The sequence below is a fragment of the Tamandua tetradactyla genome, chromosome 1, assembly GCF_023851605.1.
Source record: "Tamandua tetradactyla isolate mTamTet1 chromosome 1, mTamTet1.pri, whole genome shotgun sequence".
NCBI classification, from domain to species: Eukaryota; Metazoa; Chordata; class Mammalia; order Pilosa; family Myrmecophagidae; genus Tamandua; species Tamandua tetradactyla.
Genome location: NC_135327.1, coordinates 28,909,803 through 28,930,946, shown reverse-complemented (window position 1 = coordinate 28,930,946; position 21,144 = coordinate 28,909,803). Strand labels below are relative to the sequence as shown.

Genomic DNA, 21,144 nt, shown 5'->3' with positions numbered 1-21,144 from the left:
AGTCATGTGTCTGATTGGGGGGGGGGCGGTGTTTTTTTACAAAACACCTTTTTAAAAATTGCTGTTGTCCTTGTGTGAGCATGGACATGTCTACAAAAGTTGCCCCCTTTGCGTCTGCACTTATAGAGGATGTCCCTTTTCCTTTCATTCATTCATTTAATCCATCTTTATTGAGCACCTCCTATTTGCCAGGCCTCTGTTGAACTCTAGGGGAGCAGGACAAAGGCTCTGCTCAGGGGCTTTTTCTCCAGCTGAGAGAGATATGGAATCAGAACCAGTTCAAGGGTGAGGAGAGTAAGGCACTGGTCACTGGCATGGTGGAGGAAGATGGGGGGAGAGGCCGATGTGGCTGGGCCTGAGTGAGGGAAAGCAAAAGTGATCATTATGAGCTGGGAGGGGTTTCCAGGGTTAGTTTGTGTATATTCCTGGAATTTTTTGTAGGACTATTTCCCTAAAACTGCAAATTAATAGCAATTTGTGTCATAATTATCTCAGCAATTGCCTCAACTTCTCCATTTTATTTTAATCCTCTTTGGCACGTCCTCCAAAATATGATCTTAAATTATGTATTTTTAAAATACGTCATATAGCTGTTTTTTTTTTTTATCCATCTTCTTAAAATGAGTTACTTTGAATGTCAGCCTTTTCCAGAGTTTTAAACTTCTGCTATGGACCTAGCTCATAGGAAATTATTCCTCAGTTTAGAAGTCTGAAATATTCGAGAACCATTCTAGTGGCCATAGATTGCCTTTGAAGGTATGTAAAGTTCTTAGTTTGGGCTTCAGGAGGCTGTGAACTCCCAAACCCCATGCAGATTTTCATATGTGCTAACTAGCATTTGGGGGGGGGGGATGGGGCTGGGGGGAAGGCCATAATTTTCATCAAACTCTCAAACAGGTCCAGTGACTTCAGAAAAGTTACGAAGTACTGGTTTACTAGAGGGTGACTGTTTTCTTTTTCATGATTTCATACCCTTGCCCCTTAAATCCACAGCTTGAGTGGGGCAAAGTCATCCCTGAGAATTCTTGTAAGGGAATATGTTTTCCTAGTTCCTTCAACAAAAGCAGTGGAAAGATGTAGCAGACAATAATGACACCTGCCATTGATAATGATAATAAAGCACACGAAAGTCTTAGCTGTGTATAGCCTGAAGCACAGAGTAGCTTAGAGATGGACATTCTAAAAGAGGAAATCAAGAAGGAAGAGGGAAAAAAACAGTTGCTTTAGCTTTAAAGGCAGCACAGTTAGCGCCGCTGGGTTTCATCAGCAATTTCTCAGGGTGGGGGAGGTTAAGGAATATGATTCAGATAGGCCTGAGCTGAGGAAGTCCCTCATCTCCTACTCACTAGCTGGGCGGCCCTTGGGTATCTGGTTCTCAGGTTTTTCATCTGTGAAGTAGATGTCCCTTACCTCCTAATATTATTTTGAGGACAAAATGACAGATGCTTGTAAATCTGTAAGCACATAGTCATGGTTTCATAAAGAACAGTTGTTATTATCTTTAGTAAAGGAACTAGGTGAGGAGCCAATTTACCTAGGTGAGGAGCCAGAAAAGAGCAAGCACTAGTTTGAGAGTCTGTCTAAAGATATCTTTGGGGTTTTGCTGTTCTCCATCTGACCTTCTGCATTTTGCTGTTGGAGAGAAGTAATCCTGGATCCCATTTCCAGTTTTCTCACTTACAAGTTGTGGTGGCTTGGAGTTATGTACCCCAGAAAAGCATGTCCTTAATTCATTCCTTCAGGTATGCATTCACATAAGGCCTTATGATGAGGTTACTTCGGTAAAGGTGAAACCCAACTGGATCAGGATGAGTTTTAATCTTATTACTTACTAATCTTATTATTACTAATCTTATTACTTGCTGTTCCCTGAGAGAGAAGCCACAGGGAACAGCAAGAAGCGGGAAGTCAATGAAACCCAGAAGAGAATGGAGAAGATACCTCCATGTGCATTGGCAGAAAAGACAAAGAACCCCAAAGATTGCTTGCCTGCCAAACGACACTGACCTGGGTAGGAAGCAAGCCCTTCTAGCCTCTGAAAACCACCAGCCAAAAAATTCCTATTGTTAAGCCAACCCATTGTACGGTATTTGTTTTAGCACTTGGGACACTAAAACACTAACTAACCTTTCTGTTTCAACACCTGTAAAATGGAATACTAACAATATTTACCAGTTTTGCGGTTTTCTAAAACTGGGGTTGTTGCCCCTCCCTAATTTTGTTTGGTTTATTAAAGAAATGTATTTTAGTTTGCCAAAGACTCTTCTAGACACTGAGCGTACATCAGTTAATAAAACAGTTTCTACCCTCATGGTTCTTATAATTCTTGTGACTGCATAAAAACAAATCATCAGCCAATGAGAGCCTCTGAGGGTTTCTTTTCTTTTCATTCACATTAATTTCAGTAGCAGATGCTCCAAGTTTATAGCCTATGAAGTTTTCACATCCCCATATTTTCTTGGGGGCATGGCTCTTTCTGAGTGGATAATGTTCGTACTATTTTTGTTTTACTTAGGTCAAAAATTAAGTTAACACCCAATCATGAAAGTCTGCCATATTGAAAACTAGAGAATAGGCTTTCCTCTCATATTTGTAATAAGTAATGGACCAAATAGAGAGATAGATGGTCAAGAGCAGGAGAGCAGGCCATCATGATTGCAGCAAGGGTTTTCAAGGGATTTGTGTTCTGACTGCAGATATAACAGCCTGGCTCTTGGAAAGAGCATGGAGGTATCAGGGTAACTTTTATAAGTACAAGTAGATTGGCTGTTAATTTTATCTGCTTCTTAAATGGGGAAAAGTCATTTTATGGCAGTATTAAAAAGTTCCAGGGCTTGCACCTTCACCATCACTTGATAGGATTTGTTGTGAATGCTTGGTTCACAGTTGGCGCTCGATAAAGATGCGTTTTCTTTGTAAATATGTTAAATGGAAAATCAATGCCATTAATATAAACTATTCATTATCTCAATAAAACGTGGCCCTTTTCCTCAAGACGCTCACCGTCTCAGAATGTAAAAGGCCGACAAAGTTGGGGTGGGGGTGGGGCCAGGCAAAGAGCGGCGCGTGCGCCTTAGTCACCCACGCCCTCGCCGCCCTCCCATTGCGTGAGCGAGCGATCGTGATTATGCGACAGAAAGAGGAAGGGACGGGCCGCGGCCTGGGGGTGGCTACAAGCTTCCCACCCTACCTAGCGCAAGATGACGCCTCCCAGCACCCCGGCACCCACGCCGCGGGGACACACCCAGCTCCTAACAACACTCTCCATGGCAACCGGAACTTGGCAACGGCCCCGCCCCGCCGAGTCGCGACGGGCGTGTTGCGTCACTGCTGCGCGCCGGAAATGACTGCTGCTGTCGGCCCGGACTGCGGAGAAGCTCTTCTTGGGGCTTGCTGCTGGCCCTGCCTCCTGGTTTGGTATGGGTTGCGACGGGGGAACAATCCCCAAGAGGCACGAACTGGTGAAGGGGCCCAAGAAGGTTGAGAAGGTGGGTCCAGTGGGGAACGGAGGTTGATGGGGAGTGCGGGCGCCCCCTGAGAGGGAAGGAAGATAGGAAAGGGTAGCCAGCGGGGTTCCCGACGCAGATACGCTCGTTTATGCCATTCGGGGAACTCAGTATTAACAATAACAGATGTTTATTGGGTGCTTCCAGTTACCATTCACCCTGCAAGACGCTTAACATAAGATGTCTTATTTAATCCTCAACAGTGCCGTGGGGTAGGTATATACTGTCATTATTCCCGTTTTTCGGACATGGAAATTGAAGATCAAGAGGGAAAAGTTGCAAACTTAGTAAGTGGAGGAACCAGGAGTTGAACCCAATCTGTGGTTAGTAACAATGATACAAATAGCTACTGTTTGTTGAGTTTTGTATACACTGACTTGGTTTCCTCAGGGAAGTCTTCCCCAACCTTCCCTTTCACCTATGAGCTCCGTCCTTATGTGAACTGTCTTACCACCCTGCAGTCTGCATTCGTGGTTAATTAGTTTGTCTCCCCGGTAGACGATAAAACTCCTGATGACAGAAGCTGCAGCCCCTTTCCTCCACAACTAGCACTGTTCCTGACACAGTGAAGTTTTTGAATAAATGAATGAGTAGACGATCCCCAATTCTCAGCAGAAATAGAGCAAATTATGGATACCGATTCCCATGTCACTGACCGGGAAGTTGAGTCCAAGAAAGTTAAATAACATGATCAATGGTAGACCACTGGTAGATTTCCTAAGCTTGGAATTCCAAAGTTAGCCCTTGTAATTATTTTGCAATAATAATGTAAAACACCCAGCATCGTCCCTGGCACACATGGGTAATCCATATATTCTAGATTCAACCGCCAGAGAAATGTTTTTAAACTATAAATCACATATGTCACTACTGTATTCGGAATGCCCCAGTGACTTCCTTTCACATTCATATGTGGAATGACATAAAGTCCTTAAAGGAAAAAACATCAGTCAAGAAATCTATACCCAGCAAATGTTCTAAAAATAATCATTGTGATGAATACACAACTATGTGATGATATTGTGAGCCACTGATTGTACACCATATATGGATTGTATGTGTGTGAAGATGTGTCAAAAATATTTTTAAAAATTTTATGTCCAGCAAAATTGTCTTCCAAAAATGAAGAACAGTTTGTATATACTGATTTGGTTTCCTCAGGGAAGTCTTCCCCAACCCTCCCTTTCACCTCTGAGCTCTGTCCTTATGTGAACTCAAGGCCATTGTGTGATCAGACTGTTGCCTCTCTTTCTAACCTCATCAGCTACAGGAATCCTCTTCAGCTCTTTCATTCTTTCCCAGCTACATAAGCCTTTTTCTTTCAGCTCAGAGTATTATTTCCTTAATAGACAAGGACCTAGTATGTCTTACATCTGTACTATGTTTCTGGCACATAATAGACACCTAGTAAATATGTATTGATTGCAAGAATGAAGGAATACCCCAAGAGGGTAGAGGGAGTATGCCCTCTAATCGGACCTTCATGTGTTTAGGCTAATGCTGGAGAGGTGGCACTGATGGCAGCTTTTGCCAAAAGGTATTCAACTCGTTTTTTTTAATTTGTAATTTATTTATTTTTAATTGTGGTAAAATATACATAACATAAAAATCATTTTAACTATTTTAAGTGAATAATTTTTTTTTTTTACAATAAGTACTTGGACAATATGTGCAACTTATACCACTGTCTATTTCCAAACTATTTTCATCATCCCAAACCAAAACTCATACTCATTTAACAGTAATTCCCCATTCTTTCCAACCCCACCCCTGGTAATCACTATTCTGCTTTCTGTCTCTATGAATTTGCTTATTTTACATATTTCATATGAGAAATCATACAATATTTGTCCTTCTGTGTCTGGCTTATTTCACTCAATATGATGTCTTCAAGGTTCATCCATGTTATAGTATGTTTAAGCACATTACTTCTTTTTTATGACTGAATAATATTCCATTGTATGTATAGACCACATTTTTAATCCATTTACCAGCTGAAGGACATAACATTTGTATTCTCTTAGTCTGTTGTGTATAAATGTTTTAATCTTTGTAGCTCTGAAAATGTCCTATTTTTGTCCTCTTAAACATAAGTTTAGCTGGTTATAATCCTGAGTTGACACTCATTTTTCCTTAGGGCTTTAAAGATAATTCCTCCAATGTCTTTTGCCTTTGAGCTGAGAGCCTGGCTCCAGTCCCATCTTGTATGGAACACTTTTTCTTCAACTCTTCTTCATTTTTGAAAGATAATTTTGCTGGATGTGGATTTTTTTTTTTAATGTTTTTATTGACAGATCTTCACATATATACAATCCATACCTGATGTACAATCAGTGGCTCACAATATCATCACATAGTCATGTATTCCTCACCATGATTATTTTTAGTACATTTGCTGGGTATAGATTTATTGATTGATGTTTTTTCCTTTAACATCAGGAATCATGGCATTCCTTTATGTCATCCCACTGTCTTCTGGTCTCTGTGGATTCTGATGAGGAATCCACTATTAATCTTAAGGATCCCTTGTATGTGATAGGTTGCTTCTGTCTTGCTGCTTTCAAAATCTCTCTTTATCTTTGGATCTTGACAATTTGGCTATAATGTATCTTGGTCTAGATCTCTTACAATCTATCCTGTTGGTGTTTTTTTTTTTTTTTTTTGAGATTCCTGGATATGTATATTCATCTTTCATCAGATTGGGGAAGATTTTGGCCATTATTTCTTCAAATACTTTTTCTATTCCTGTCTCTCTCTCTTGGCCTACTAGGGCTCCAGTGATACATACATTGTACATTTGATGGTGTCCCACAGGTCCCTTGGACTCTGTTCATTTTTCCTTATTATTTTTCAATTATCTTGTTTTCAAGTTTGCTGATCCTTTTTTCTGCCTATTCAGATCTGCTGTTGAATCTGTCTAATGTGTTTTTCATTTCAATTACTATGCTTTACAGCTCCAAATTTTCCATTTGATTCCATCTTTTAATTTTGTTCAGACAACGTTTTCCTAATTTCCTTTTAGTTCTTTGTGTATGGATTCATTCAGCTCATTGAACATATTTAAGATGATTGATTTAAAGTCTTTGACTAATAGTTCTAATGTATGAGCTTCCTCAGGGATGCTTTCTGGCAGATTCTTTTTTTCTGATGAAAAGGCCATGCTTTCCTGTTTCTTTGTGTGTTTTATAATGTCTTGTTGAAAACTGGATATTCTGAGGATTGTTTTTATAACTCTGATAATCTAGTTCTCCCACTCCTCCAGGATTGCTATTTATTTATATTGTGAAAAATAGCGTATGTACAAAACAGCAATACATTTCAAAGCACACTGCAACAATTAGTTATAGAACAGGTTTCAGAGTTTGATATGGTTTACACTCTTAAATTTTAGTTTTTTCTTCCAGTTGCTCCAAGACACTGGAGACTGAAATATCAATATAATGTTTCAGCAGTCATTCATACTCGTTTGTTAAATCCCATCTTCTCTGTTATAACTCCACCTTCTCCTTTTATCTTTCTCCCAATCTTTAGGGATATTTAGACTATGCCCATTCTAAGTTTTTCATGTTGGAAAGAGTTCGCGATAATATAGGGTAGGGGGATGGAACTAGTTGGTTTTCTTGGAGAGGCTGGCCCCTCTGGGTTTTGGGACTTATCTGGCCTAGGAACCCATCTGGACATTATAAGTTACTAGAAAAAATCATAGTGTGTGGAGCCTTTGTAGGATCTCGGACAGACCCCTCGGTGTTCTTTAGGGTTGGCAGGAATGGTTTTGGTTGGGAGTTAGCAAACCATGTAAATGGCAATATCTAGCTGAAACTTGTATAAGAGTAGTCTCCAGAATAGTCTCTCAACTCTTTTTGAACTCTCTCAGCCACTGATACCTTATTTTGTTACCATTCTTTTCCATCCTTTGCTCTGGAAGACATCCCATGGTGCCAGGAGCAGGCTGGGAGTCATATCCCACGTTGCCAGGGAGACTTTCACGCTGGATGTCATGTCCCCCGTAGTGGGGAGGATAATGATTTTACTTGCAGAGTTCATCTTACAGAGAGAGAAGCTACATCTGAGCAACAAAAGAGCTCCTCTGGAAATAACTCTTAGGCTTAGCTTCTCAGTTACATAAATAAGCTTCACGAGAGCAAGCTTCAAGATCAAGGGCTTGGCCTATTGTCTTGGGAGTCCCTAATGTTTGAGACAATATCAAGGTTTTCCCTGGTGGTAAAGTTTAATGGTTCCAAATTTTTTCTCCCATCCCTGAAGGGACTTTGCCAATACTTTTTGATTATCTGCTCAACATACCCTGGGATACTAGTTGTTTTTTGTCACTGTTGAGGGCTGGACCCTCAGTCTGTGACTTTTCCAAACTATTTTTGCTCCCAAACGGGACAGAAAGAGAAATGAGGGGGAAAAAATATGTATTGCTTGTTTAAGACTTCTCTGCTGCTTTTGCCTGAGGGGGTTGGACCAGTGGCTGTTCTCAAGCCAGCCCCCAGAGCTCTGAAATAGCTGAAGGAGTGACCAGGAATCAAATATACCCTTGAATTTTGGAGGACTAGGTCGTTACAGCCTACCCTTGGCACCAGTATGCTATCTGCCATGCAGTTGGGGAACAGGGAATGTGGCTGCTGCACAGAGGATGAAATGCACTTGATATTTGGCAATTTACCAGTTTTTTCCTTGACATTTTACATTGTTCCATAGACTCTGGTTTCAAAATAGTTGATTCAGACAGTTCCTGCCAGTTTAACTGTTGTTTTGGTGGAGGGACTGATTCCTGGACCTTCCTACTCTGTGATCTTCCCACAGTCAACTCAGTGTTGTTATCCTTGCCTAGGCCTGAGGGGAAGGAGCTTAAGGAAGGGCTTGGCAGGAAGCAGGTAGTAGAAGGAGGTTGGGAGGAGTAAAGGGTGATCTGAAACAACTGGAAATGGTCATGCAGGATGGATTACTAATATCCACAGTCATTCACGAAATCTTTATTGTTTACCATGTACACTATTCTAGGCCCTGAGGATACATCAGTAAATTTAAAAAGTTTTTTGAAAGTTTTTTCAGGGAACCAATTTTTAAATCTCTGGGTAAGAAGTAGTTTATCACTTCTCCCTATCCCCAAATCTCCCAGGTGTTGTTGGATAAGTAAAGGACCCTGTATAAAAGGGGGGGGGGGGGGTGTCTGCAAAGTGAATCCTAGACTTGACAGATGTAGCTTTTTGAATCTGTTTCACTAGTTGCAGCCCTTTCTCTGGACTCTCCCCCCAACCCTCTTTTAAAGTAATTTTTAACAAAGGCCATTTAAGCTACCTAATATGTGGCTCTTGGATCTGGAGAATGAATAGAATAACAGTTGCAATGTCATTGTTTGTTTTTTGTTTTGGTTTGGGGTTTTTGTTTTTAACAAAAGAGAGTAGTGATTCAAAGTGTGTTCTCCAAAGCCAGCTCTTTCATTTACTCAATGTGTGTCTCTTAGTGACTTGATTTCCTCATCTACAAAGGTAAAGATACTCATGAATTTTGTGTGAGAATTAAAATGTTAAGTCACATCAGTTGTTTAACGTAGTCACATCAGTCACCTGGCGCATGGCAAACACATACGCAGTTGTTACAAAAACTAAATTTAGGGGATAATATCCTTATTTTTTTCTCTTCTCTACTTGTTTTCTCCCAAATTTTCTATCCCGTATATTATTCAGGTTTGATGTTTAAAGAGTGGCATGAAATGAGGAAGAACAAAGGAATGTCATTACTGCAGGGTGCTGAAAATAGATGGTAATTAATATTTTAAAATTTTAACTTATGTGTGAGACTAGAGCAAAAACTGTTTATTTGGTACAAAATTTATATTTTGACTAGTTCATTTCCTAATATAACTTATGTAGACAGCTTAATTGAACACCATAAGTACATGGAACCTTCAGTAGGGCATGAGGTTTTGTTGGTTTGTCCAGAGTAATGCCCCAGTAAATCCCGGAGTAATTTGAACAGTGAATATTACTAAGTTCCATTCAGGGAATGGTGAGAAAGAGGGAAAATTCAACTTCCCCAAGTTGAATTCTTGATATTCTCAGAAGCAGTGGGGACAACCAAAGCTGTAGGCTGAGCCCCCAATCTTGGGGTGTGTTCATATGAAACTTAACCCCACAAAGGATAGGTCAAGCCTACATAAAATTAGGCCTAAGAGTCACCCCCAAGAGAACGTCTTTTATTGCTCAGATATGGCCTCCCTCTCTCCAGCCAACACAACAAGCAAACTCACTGCCCTCCCCTTGTCTACATGGAACATGACTCCCAGGGGTGTGGACCTTCCTGGCAACGTGGGACAGAAATCCTAGAATGAGCTGAGACTCAGCATCAAGGGATTGAGAAAACCCCTAGAATGAGCTGAGACTCAGCATCAAGGGATTGAGAAAACCTTCTCAACCAAAAGGGGGAAGAGCGAAATGAGACAAAATAAAGTGTCAGTGATTTAAAGATTCCAAACAGAGTCTAGAGATTACCCTGGAGATTACTCTTAAGCTTTAAATAGATATCACCTTGTTAGTCAAGATGTAATGAAGAGGCTGGAGGGAACTGCCTGAGGGTGTAGAGCTGTGTTCCAGTAACCACGTTTCTTGAAGATGATTGTATAATGATATAGCTTTCACAGTGTGACTGTGTGATTGTGAAAACCTTGTGTCTAATGCTCCTTTTATCTACATTACCAACAGATGAGTAAAACATATGGAACAAAAATAAATAATAGGGGGAACAAATGTTAAAATAAATTTAGATTGAAATTTATTTTCAATAAATTGATTGATCAGTGAAAGGGAGGGTAAGGGGTATGGTATGTATAAATTTTTTTCTGTCTTTTTCTTTTTTCTGAATTGATGCAAATGTTCTAAGAAATGATCATGATGATGAATATGCAACTATGTGATGATATTGCGAATTACTGATTATATATGTAGAATTAAATGATCAGAAGTTAAGAATATTTGCATTTGTTGTTACATTTTTTATTAAAAATTTTAAAAGTTAATTTAGAAAAACAGAGTGGCATGAAATATCCTAGGTGAAAATGTCATTTGAGTGCTATTGAACATCTTATGTACGGATTTGCATAGTATGGGTAAGGGTTTGATATGTCCCCTATGAACAGTTTGAAGAAAACAGTTTCTGCTAAAATGGTGGCTTTATAATGAATATTGTAGTCTTGTGCAGGACTTAAAAAAAAAAAAGGCTAATCTCATATCTTGCACTTTAAATTCTGCTACAACTTTGCAGCCTTTTCCATTGTTAGAAATTAATCAATACTAATTTTTTTTCTTGTATGACCTCCCTAATTTACTGCTGAGGTACAATTGATAATAGGTTTATAAGTTATGTAAATACTTTAATGATTTAATAGAAACTTTTTTTTGTACTTCTCATGTTTCAAATGGGTCTTTGACATGGTATTGATTATTTGTGACTTAGAAATCCCAGTTTCATGTGTCACTTAAACAAAAATCATCACAGTGTAGTATTACTGAATAAACCTTTATATATGGAACTATTGACCATGTGTTTTTCAGAAGTGGAAGGTAACAGGATGGATTTTTTTTTCTTTTCTTAGGTTGACAAAGATGCTGAATTAGTGGCCCAGTGGAATTATTGTACTCTAAGTCAAGAAATATTAAGGCGACCAATAGTGGCCTGTGAACTTGGCAGGTATGGTTCCTTTAGTTATTCGGGAAGAGTCTAGTAAGTGATTTTGAAGGGAATTTTAATGTATATATGCAGTTGTTGATTCATCCAGTATGAATTAAGCCACATAAATTTGTGATGCATAGGCTATTGTTCCCTGTCTCTGAACATACTCTGTACTCACCTAATCAGTGTGGTTTATTTAATCTACAGGCTGAAAAGTTAGATGCCAGTAGGAGCTAACGCATAAACATTAGTGCATGAGGAAGTCTTGTCACTTATAGTGCGGAATGGGGAGACTGGGGAAACTGATGGTACGGGTCCTGTTAAAGGGTTACTTGTTGCTCGTTCAAGAATGTGAGCATCATGGCTCTAGATCTTATATTTTTCAAGAAAAGTTAAAAATATATACTTTTACATTAAATTTCCCAATTTTTACAACCCTTGTTTAGGTTACATCCAGCGTTCAAATTGCCAGTTTGCAACCCTTGATAGTTTCTTTCTTTATGTGCTCTGAACTGAATATACTTTTTAGTAATTTTTGTTATCAAATATTTTATTTGTTATCAAATAAAAATATCAGATAACTTCTGGATTGTGCTCATTTTTGCTTCAGTCAGTTAATCCATCCTCTTTTGGTTTGGTTATTTGAAGATTGATTGTTGTCATTATGTTAAGTGCTTATCGTTGCAGACTTTACAACAAAGATGCTGTCATTGAGTTTCTATTGGACAAATCTTCCGAGAAAGCTCTTGGGAAGGCAGCATCTCACATTAAAAGCATTAAGGTAAGACTGATGATTCCAAGGGTCTCAGTGAACCATCATAGACTAACCTGAGAAATCTAGGATTCCAGTCTCATCCAGCCACCTAATAAAAGTATGATCATGGATGAGTTCACTTAAATCTCAAGATAGTTGAGAGTGCTTGGAAATTTTAATATTCTAATATTAGGAGATGTTATTTTATTTCTTAAACATCAGCTTCTTGACTTTTTGATTTGGAAGGTCATAGAATTAGACAATTGCAGGGGTAGATCACTATTAAATGAGATGGTTGCATCCTGCTGAGTAGAAGTTCTGATAGGTATTCAAAGTTCTATCTGAAAAGTGGACAAACAAGTGTTTTAGTCAGTGAAGTTTGTTAAGCAGATAAAATCTTTTGAGTCTGGTCAGTGGGAAAAAAAATCAGAAATGTAGTAGAGAATTTGAGAACTATCAGTCTGGTCCAAACACTTCATTTCAAGCTGGGAAAGTTCATTGTAAATAACTCACCTTAGGTCACATGGCTAGTCAGATGGTCACATGGCTAGTCAGTGAGGTATCTGAGCCAGAACCCACAGCCTGACACCCAGTCGGGGGTTGGGGGTATTTTCCCCCGTCTCTGTCCTCTGCCCTTCCCTTCCACTCCTCTCTCCCCTTCTTTATTATATCAGTTTAAAAAAAAAATTTTAATTTGGGGGCAGATTTCCAGGAAACAGGATGTGTTTATTTTGGCCAAATTAATTCTGAAATGATAGTGCTATAGAAATAATCATGCTGATTTTAGTCTTCTTTTATCTTGGGAAGGGAATTCATTCCTGGAAACTCTAGGGTAGCATGCATTATCTCACCTCAAAATCCTAAATATTGAAATTAATTCATACAGTTCTATACTTAACAAAATACACACACACAATATTCAATTTTGGGTTGGTGAGCTTTTAACGCAAAAAAAAAAGAAACCCTCCAAGAAATCACAGCAGTAAAGACAAAAGGATCCATTCCAGCTGTCAACCAGGAAGATGACCATAAATCCATTAATTTCCTTTCAAGACCCTCAGCTACTCTCCAGAGTGTTGGAATAAAAATGGGTCTGGTTAAATAGGAAGAAATGCCTCAAATGCTAACTTTGGGCTGTTAAATCAGTTCCTTGTAAAACTGAATTCTTGAAAACCTGAACAAGTGTATTTTGAAATATTATCATTATTTTCTGGCTAATATTCTGCCTTGGCCTCAGTAGGCCTTGGCATCACAGATTTTACAGTCTGGTCAACTAGTATATAAAGGTAGATGGTCAGTAATATGGAACAGCCTTAATGAGAGTTCATCAGCAGGAAAAGAAAGCATTCCTTTATTGATGGAGCTAATGCAGAGTTTCTTAGTGGGGTAGTTTTTAATGTCAGACATTGCGTTCTCTGAAATAGCAAAGTGTTTGTAAAATAGAAATTACCTAATTTATTTGCTAGTCAAAGATTTTAAAAATCTTAGTTTCTTTCACAATTTGTGGTTTAATTTTATATCCACACTAATTAATGACTGAAGGAAAGTAACTAGAAAGAAGAGGTTTGGGTGGAAACACACTAGAGTAACAATTTCTCTATTGACTCAGTGGTTATGGTTACCAAGGCAAAGGATGACCCGTTTATCATATGAAGTATTACAATATTGATGGTTTTTTGCAGAATGTCACAGAGCTAAAGCTTTCTGATAATCCTGCCTGGGAAGGGGATAAAGGAAACACAAAAGGGGACAAGCATGATGACCTCCAGCGGGCACGTTTCATTTGCCCCGTTGTGGGCTTGGAGATGAATGGCCGGCACAGGTCAGTAGAGGGTGCAGGACAGATGATGTGGGAGTCTGGTGAAAATACACTGGTGTTGTTTTATTCCTCACGGTCCATCTGTAGTTTGACTTCCAAGCCCACTCAAGTTATTATTTTCCTGGTCTGCTGTTCTTAAGAACAGAAATGTAAAGTAAAATGAGATTTTAAAACTTGTAAGTACACTTAGGAGGTATGAGTTTGGTTGTTTGATTATGTTTTCCTATGGAAAAAAAACAAAGGGCAAATATCTCCCACCAGACAAATCTCATTTTTTATAATTGCTCAAAAGTCTTGTAGTAGAAAACAGTATTATAGAAGATATGGTTGAGCAATGTATTCATGGCCCTACTGGAATAACTTGCTCTGAATTAGTATTTAACAAATTCTGTGGCTGGAGCACCAGAAATCTCACCATTAAGATTTATATAGCAAATATAAGTCAACAGTATATTTTCTCCTTTAAAAAATATAGTTTTAAATGAATTAGTAGGTGCCTTTTTTTATAGGATATCTCTCACAAAGAAAAAGCTTTAACCCTTTTCCCAGCATTTGGGAATATCTTTAATAGCTGGCAGTCCAAACCATCCTCTGGAATTTTCTAACACATTACATACTGAATGATAGCATTTTTTGCTATTGTCGTTCAGGAAAGGAGTGGGAGACAGCATCTCCATGAAGTGACAACTTGTAAAATGTGTGGGAGTGTGTGTGTATGTGTGTTAAACGGTTTATTTTGTATAATGGTATTTTGCAAATGGTAAACTATAGTGCACATTACAGTGAACTTTTGAGTTCAAAAGTTCAATGCACTTGAATTAAGTGCAGGGCAAGCCACTGTGTGGCTCAGCAGGCTCAGCCTGCCATGCTAGAGACATAGGTTCGGTTCCTAGTGCCTGCCCGTGTCAAAAAAAAAAAAGTAAGTACAGTTGTTAAGCAAGGTGGAAAAGTAAAAGCTTTGATTGAGCTATGGACAGCCATATTTCATCTTGAGCATTCTGCCATCTTTCATTCATTGAAAGATCAGTATGGCCTCTTCTCCCTGCTGAGCACTACTGTGTGTTGCAGACTGTGCCAGAGGCACTGACCACTGTGCTCTGACATGAAGTAACCTGTGGCTTTATGGGTTTGGAGAGAGGTAAGATTTAAGACCAAGTACATTTCGCTTTTAAAGATGTACTCTTCTTCAAGTTATCCAAATTTAAACTGTTGGCTTTCTTTTAAACTTCACCATTTGAGTCAAGCAGGATGTATCCTGGGAAACCAGACCTCATGTTACCTGGCCTTGTCCAAATTCTTTTTTTTCTTTGTGTGTGTGTGTGTGTGTGTGTGTATATAAAATACCATGTGAATTTCACTTCAATAAATATATATATTTTTTCTTTTTACCGACATGAAATTCGGAGAACATAAAATTAACCATTTTAAAGCATACAATTCAATGGCATTTAGTACATTCACAGTGTTTTGCAACCATACCTCCATCTAGTTTTAAGACACATTCATCACCCCAAGAGAAAGACCCTGCACCCATTAAGCATTCACTCTCCATTCCCCTCTTCCCTCAGCTTCTGGCAACAACCACTCTGCTCTGTCTCTATGGATTTACCTCTTGATATGTTATATGAATGCAGTCATACAATATGTGACCTTTTGTATCTGATTTCCAACTTCATTTTAGGAAAATCGTGGTTCACCCCAGAAAAGGAACTTAGTAGAAACAAACTCAACTATGGGTTCTTTTTTTTTTTTTTCTTGGGCAGGCACCAGAAACTATGGGGTCTTGAGAAGGGGTTACCTATAGCCTGTTGCTCTGATTGTGGCTTCCTCTAATTTTTTCCCTTTCATTTTGCTGGTTTATTTCTTCTCCTTTTTTTTTTCTTCACAATTAACTGAGTTTGATGTTTTGGCTTTGTCCTCCTGCTATTTATAGAGCCTTAGGATTAGAAAAACTGACCATGGTCTTTTATATATTTAGTAGCATCTATAATAATTATTTAAATATACAGAAAAATAGAAACAAATTGCTAATGTAATAAATGCATTGGGTCTTTGTTTAAAAAAGAAAGTTTCCTAATTTACTAATGATTAGTAAGCATCCATATGAAATAGGATTTTTTGGTCTCAGGTAGAATTGAATGAATTTGGTAAAATACTAAATTGAGTTTGTCAGGCCATTTTATATCCACAATAGTCCCTGAGAAGTTAGAGCCAGTTTTTGTTGAGGCATTTTAAGGAAACATTATAAAGTAAGATGTGAAAGTTCTTGCTGTCCCTTTTTCCCAATCCTAAGCCACCATTGATAGTTTTATAATTGTTTGGTGTTTAATTCACCCCTCTCCCCACACACACCACATGCCCACATCCCTGCACCTGTGCATATAGGCATACAAATAAATATCTGTTCTTCCCAAGCTGCCACGGGATCACATACACATTTTATAATCTGTTTTTTTCCTACTTCTCAGTCTAATTTTGAACATGTTTTCATGGCCTTACATACAGATTTACCATATTCTTTTTAGTAGGTGTATGGATATTCATGATTTCTTTATTCCCCTATTTAGGCAAGCATTTAGATTGTTCTTTCTTTTCCTTGTTACAGACAGTCCAATACTGCACATTGTTATAAATATATATATTTATGCATGTGTGCACCTGTGGGCACATTTCTATAGGAGAAATTCTTAAAAGTGGTACTTTACTGATATTGCCAAATCATCCTCCTGAAAGGTTGTACTACATCGTAGCCACCCACCAGTGGGTATGCCTAGTTTCTAACTGGGTAACTTCAGTCTCTTTAATTATTGCTTGATAGGTAAAAATCATATGTTGTTTTTTTGAAATGTATTTCTATAATTAGTGATCGAGTCTAAGCATCTTTTTAAATACTTTGACATTTATATTTCTTCTATGAATTGTATGCCAATGTCCTTTGCCCGTTTTTCTGTTATGTTGTCTGTTATTGCTAAGTCTCTTTTGAATATTCGTAAAATAAGTCTTGAATCTCATATTTATTTTAAATGTTTTTTTAAATATTTGAATTCCTATTCTGTCTTTCAATTTTTTGTTTCAGAGTTTTTAGACATTTCAGACATACTTATTTGGTTTAATAGAATCAAATGTAATCATTTTTAACTTTATAATTCTTAGCCTTTGTGTAAACTGAACACATGTTAATTGATAAGGGGGATAACAATTTTTAAATTATTTTTAAAGTCATTCTCCACCTTAAATTATTTCTCCAGGTTTTGCTTCCTGCGGTCCTGTGGTTGTGTGTTTTCTGAACGAGCCTTGAAAGAGATAAAAGCAGAAGTCTGTCACACAGTGAGTTCTTTATTATATGATTTGTGCCTTCTCAATAGTCGTTCTGGAAAGTCAGGTGGTTTAGAGTCTTTCTCTCCACTTGTCATTTAACCTTCCTTCAGTTCTTCTGAAACACAGACCTAACAGGTTGCTTCTCTGCTTAAAACCCTTCTGTGGCTTGTTGTGACTGAAATGACCTGCCTCACCCTGCCTCTTGTGACATGACCCTTGCCTTCCTACCCATCTCTCTGTGCCTTTGTCCATCCACCTTGATCTGCCAGCCTGGAGGGTTCCTGTTCCCCACCCCCACCACCACCACCATGAATTTTAGTTTCAGAGTTATTACTTCCTCTGTGAATCCTTGCTGCCTCTTTCCTTATTCCCAGAGCACCTTGTTATCTCACTTATGTCATCATAATGTAATTGTGTATTTGTGTGTCTGTTTTCCCACTGGGTTGTGAGTTTTTGAGGGTGGGGAGCAAGGCTTGCTCATCTCTTTATCTCCAGGGCTTATTATCTCCAGCACATACAGCAGTAAAAATGCTCAGTAAATGCTTATACAAGTGGAAAAAACTTGATGTCAAAGAGTCTTTTCAGCTCCCATGTAGGATATACCAGTAATTGTTTTAACAGTGTTGCTGTTGACGCCCAGAACATTTGAGCTTTGGTGTTCTGCTGGCCCATGTCAACCCAGGCAGTTACATTAATATCGCAGATACAGACCACCTCCTGATTGTATTTTCATCTTTGGAAACTCTGCTTGGATTTCATTAGGCCTCACTGTCTTGGTTCTCCTTCTGTAAAAAGTCAGAAGTGGAGGAAGACACACTGGATGACTCTAGATATATAAGTTCAGAGGTAGGCAGCAGCTAATGGGTGGTGAAGAAGTCAGTGGTTACCCTGGGGCCAGGGGAAATGACTGGAGGTGGGCATGAGGGGGCTTCTGGGGTTCCCTCCCCCTAGATTAGATTGGGCAAGACCCCTTCCAGTTTTAGGTACTGTTCTCTAGGTGATCCTCTGCATTCTTCTGAATATGCTTGGCTCTTTTGGGAGTTTCCATGGCTGTCAGGTACCCATTCTTCCCTGTGATCTCTCCAGTCGCTGGACAGCAGTAATGACATGGATCTTGTAGCTGTAGGTGGTTTATTCACTCCTGTGTTTGGGGTTCATAAAGATGCTGTTCTGGTTTGCTAGCTGCTGGAATGCAATTTACCAGAAACAGAATGGCTTTTAAAAGGGGGAATTTAATGAGTTGCTAGTTTACAGTTCTAAGGCCGAGAAAATGTCCCATTTAAAACAAGTCTATAGAAATGTCCAATCTAAGGCATCCAGGGAAAGATACCTTGGTTCAAGAAGGCCAATGAAGTTCATGGTTTCCTTCTTAAGTGAGAATGCACATGGCAAACACAGTCAGAGTTTCTCTCTCATCTGGAAGGGCGCATGGCAAATACAGCATCATCTGCTAGCTTTCTCTCCTGGCTTCTGGTTTCATGAAGCTCCCCGGGAGGTGTTTCCCTTCTTCATCTCCAAAAGTCACTGGCTCATGGACTCTCTGCTTTGTGGTGCTGTTCTTTCTGAATCTCCCGTTCTCCCAAATGTTTCCTCTTTTATAGGACTCCAGTAAACCAATCAAGACTCACCCAAACGGGTGGAGAGATGTCATCACCTAATCCAGTTTAACAACCACTCTTGACTAAATCACATCATCCAGGGAGATGATCTGATTACAGTTTCAAACATACAATATTGAACAGGGATTATTCTACCTTTATGAAATGGGATTTTGATTAAAACATGGATTTTCTAGGGGTGCATACTTCCTTTCAAACCAGCACAGATGCATTTTCACCTAGTTTAATTGTAAATGTAGCCCATAGGTTTTTGTCTTCGTTGTCTAGTTGTTCTCTCTTTTTGTGTGGGGATTTGAGAATATCCAGAAACTGTGTTGCCACTTTTCTGCGTACCTTTTTTTTTCTTTTACATGGGCAGGCACAGGGAATGGTCTCCGGCATGGCAGATGAGAACTTTGCCTGCTGAGTCACCATGGCCCACCCTCTGCCTACCTTTTGAAAAAAAATTGACCTTTTGGAAATAGCATGAAAATGGAGACAGACTATGAAGTGGGGGTGTAGGAGCAGAGAGAGGAACCAAAGGCGGAAGTCGGACTGGACCATGGAAACCTCGAATGCCCGACCAACAAGTAGGTACAGCTGGGAATGTATCAGGAAGGTGCTTTGGGATATAAATATGTAGACCTCTGCAGGATAGACAGAGAGAGAAAAGACTGAACAAAAGCATGAATAATGACAGCAGGTAGGAATAAAGGAACCTACGTGAGAAGCATCCTGAAGGACAGGGGCCTCAGCTGCCATGGGATTCCCTCAGGTGAGAAGGGGAATTCGCAAACTCCCTGTATAAATGTGTGCATGTTGTAACAAGTAGTCTGTCAGATATTGTTGAAGGGTTAAACCCATTTATAAGTATACCCAGGAGTCTACTTGAAAGAATATAAGAAGGCAGAAAATTAAGCTGGTATGTATCACAGAGGCCAAATGACCTAAGTCTGTGACTCCCAAACTGGCTGCATTCTTATTCACTGCAGTAACTTCTCACATCCCCAGTCTCTGTCAGAGACCCACTAAATCAAAATCTTCTAGGCTGGAGTAGAGTCCCATGAAATTCTGATGTTTAAAAATTCTCAGAAAAATTCTAGTGGACAGCCCGATTTGGGGACCTCACCAGTCAATCTGAAGTGGTCAGACATGTTGTCTTTCTAACCACAACGGTAACCGTGTCTTGGGTTGGTGTGTGGTTCTCCTTTGCATTGACTGACCTAAAACATGTTGAGTGAATAGCAAAACACTGCTGTCTTCAGAGAGCTTAACTGAGAAGTAGATCTTATTGTATGGGAATTCAACGTTGCAAGTAACTCTGAGATCATTTTGTTGGTGCTTGGAAAACGTAACTGAAAGCTAGCAAACTTGTAAAATCTGTACCTAGAGCACTTCAAGGAAAAGGAACAAGTCAGGAGAAAAGGGGAACAGAACTACAGTCAGAGTTGCACAAGGGAAGGCAGAGACCAGGTAGTAGAAAGAAATGCTGGCAACTTCCTGTCACCTACGGATGACTGCAGTGGTTGTTGTGAACCCTTCCAGCTAAACTGGGTTACTGGCTGTGATTCAGGACTACCTCCACGAAAAAAATTTCTTAAAAATAACTTTTTTGCCAGAAGAGCAAGTTAACGAGAGCTTCCCACCTATATAATATATACAGAAATTGCCTTTGCAGAACTAGGTTGAATACTGTGACCTTAGAAAATCACAGAGCCGGCACAGTGAGTAGCACTCTAGGATGGGTATCACTCGTTCATACACACAGCTGCTGGTGAGAGCTGGAGCTCACCAGTCTTGGCCTTGGGAAGATCACTTTAAAATCTGATCCTAAAGTCACTTATCTAACAGCTTCCTTCTAGATCCAAAATTTTAAACAATAACACTTTAACATGAGGACATAAATGGCAAATCAGTATACTGTTATCAGGAATCAAACCCCTAGTTCTGATTTAAAGTTTCTCAGATTTAATCATACAAACTATATCTGTCAGGGTTGGCTAACTGCTATAACAAGCAGTCCCAAAATTTAAGGGGCTCGTTGAGCAGCTTTCTTGCAAGGATAATTCAGGGACCCAGGCTCCTCTCATCTTATAGCTCTGATTCCTCTGGTGTTTGGAGTCCTCCCTATCGAATTGGCTGATGGGGCAAAGAGGAGAGGCTCTATCTTATAAGGTCTTTGTGGGCCAACCTGGAAGTGGCACACATCACTTTGGTCACAAGGCCACACCTAACTGCGAGGAAGCCTGAGAAATGTAGTCTAGCTGGGTGCCCAGGATACAAGCTATTTATGCCAAACACTGCCAAAAGGGGCAGTGATGGTCCAGTGTCAGGAACTGCAGTCCATCACCATTGGTGGTTTCTCCATGAAAACATGATTGAAAGTGAGAGAAATCCACAATGTCAAATTAAAATCAAATACTATTTTATTTTTTATGTAATGTCTGAAATTGAGAGAAAGAAGTGCCATAGGGA

General features: G+C 39.3%; 1 protein-coding gene across 4 annotated transcripts in view; it reads left to right on the top strand.

Annotated features, from left to right (window-relative positions):
• Positions 1-3,303: 3,303 nt before the first annotated feature.
• Positions 3,304-21,144, top strand: part of RTF2 (replication termination factor 2) — a 50,084-nt gene continuing 32,243 nt past the window's right edge. For 2 of the 4 annotated variants that reach the window (XM_077113408.1, XM_077113380.1), the window contains exons 1-5: positions 3,304-3,488; positions 11,104-11,198; positions 11,868-11,961; positions 13,617-13,756; positions 17,002-17,080. In XM_077113408.1, the coding sequence (XP_076969523.1) occupies positions 3,420-3,488; positions 11,104-11,198; positions 11,868-11,961; positions 13,617-13,756; positions 17,002-17,080 (477 nt within the window). In that variant the 5' untranslated portion in view covers positions 3,304-3,419. Of the gene's footprint in view, positions 3,489-4,778; positions 5,044-9,199; positions 9,276-11,103; positions 11,199-11,867; positions 11,962-13,616; positions 13,757-17,001; positions 17,081-21,144 lie in introns of those variants that run through there. The other 2 variants (XM_077113391.1, XM_077113401.1) reach the window with 2 other exon arrangements.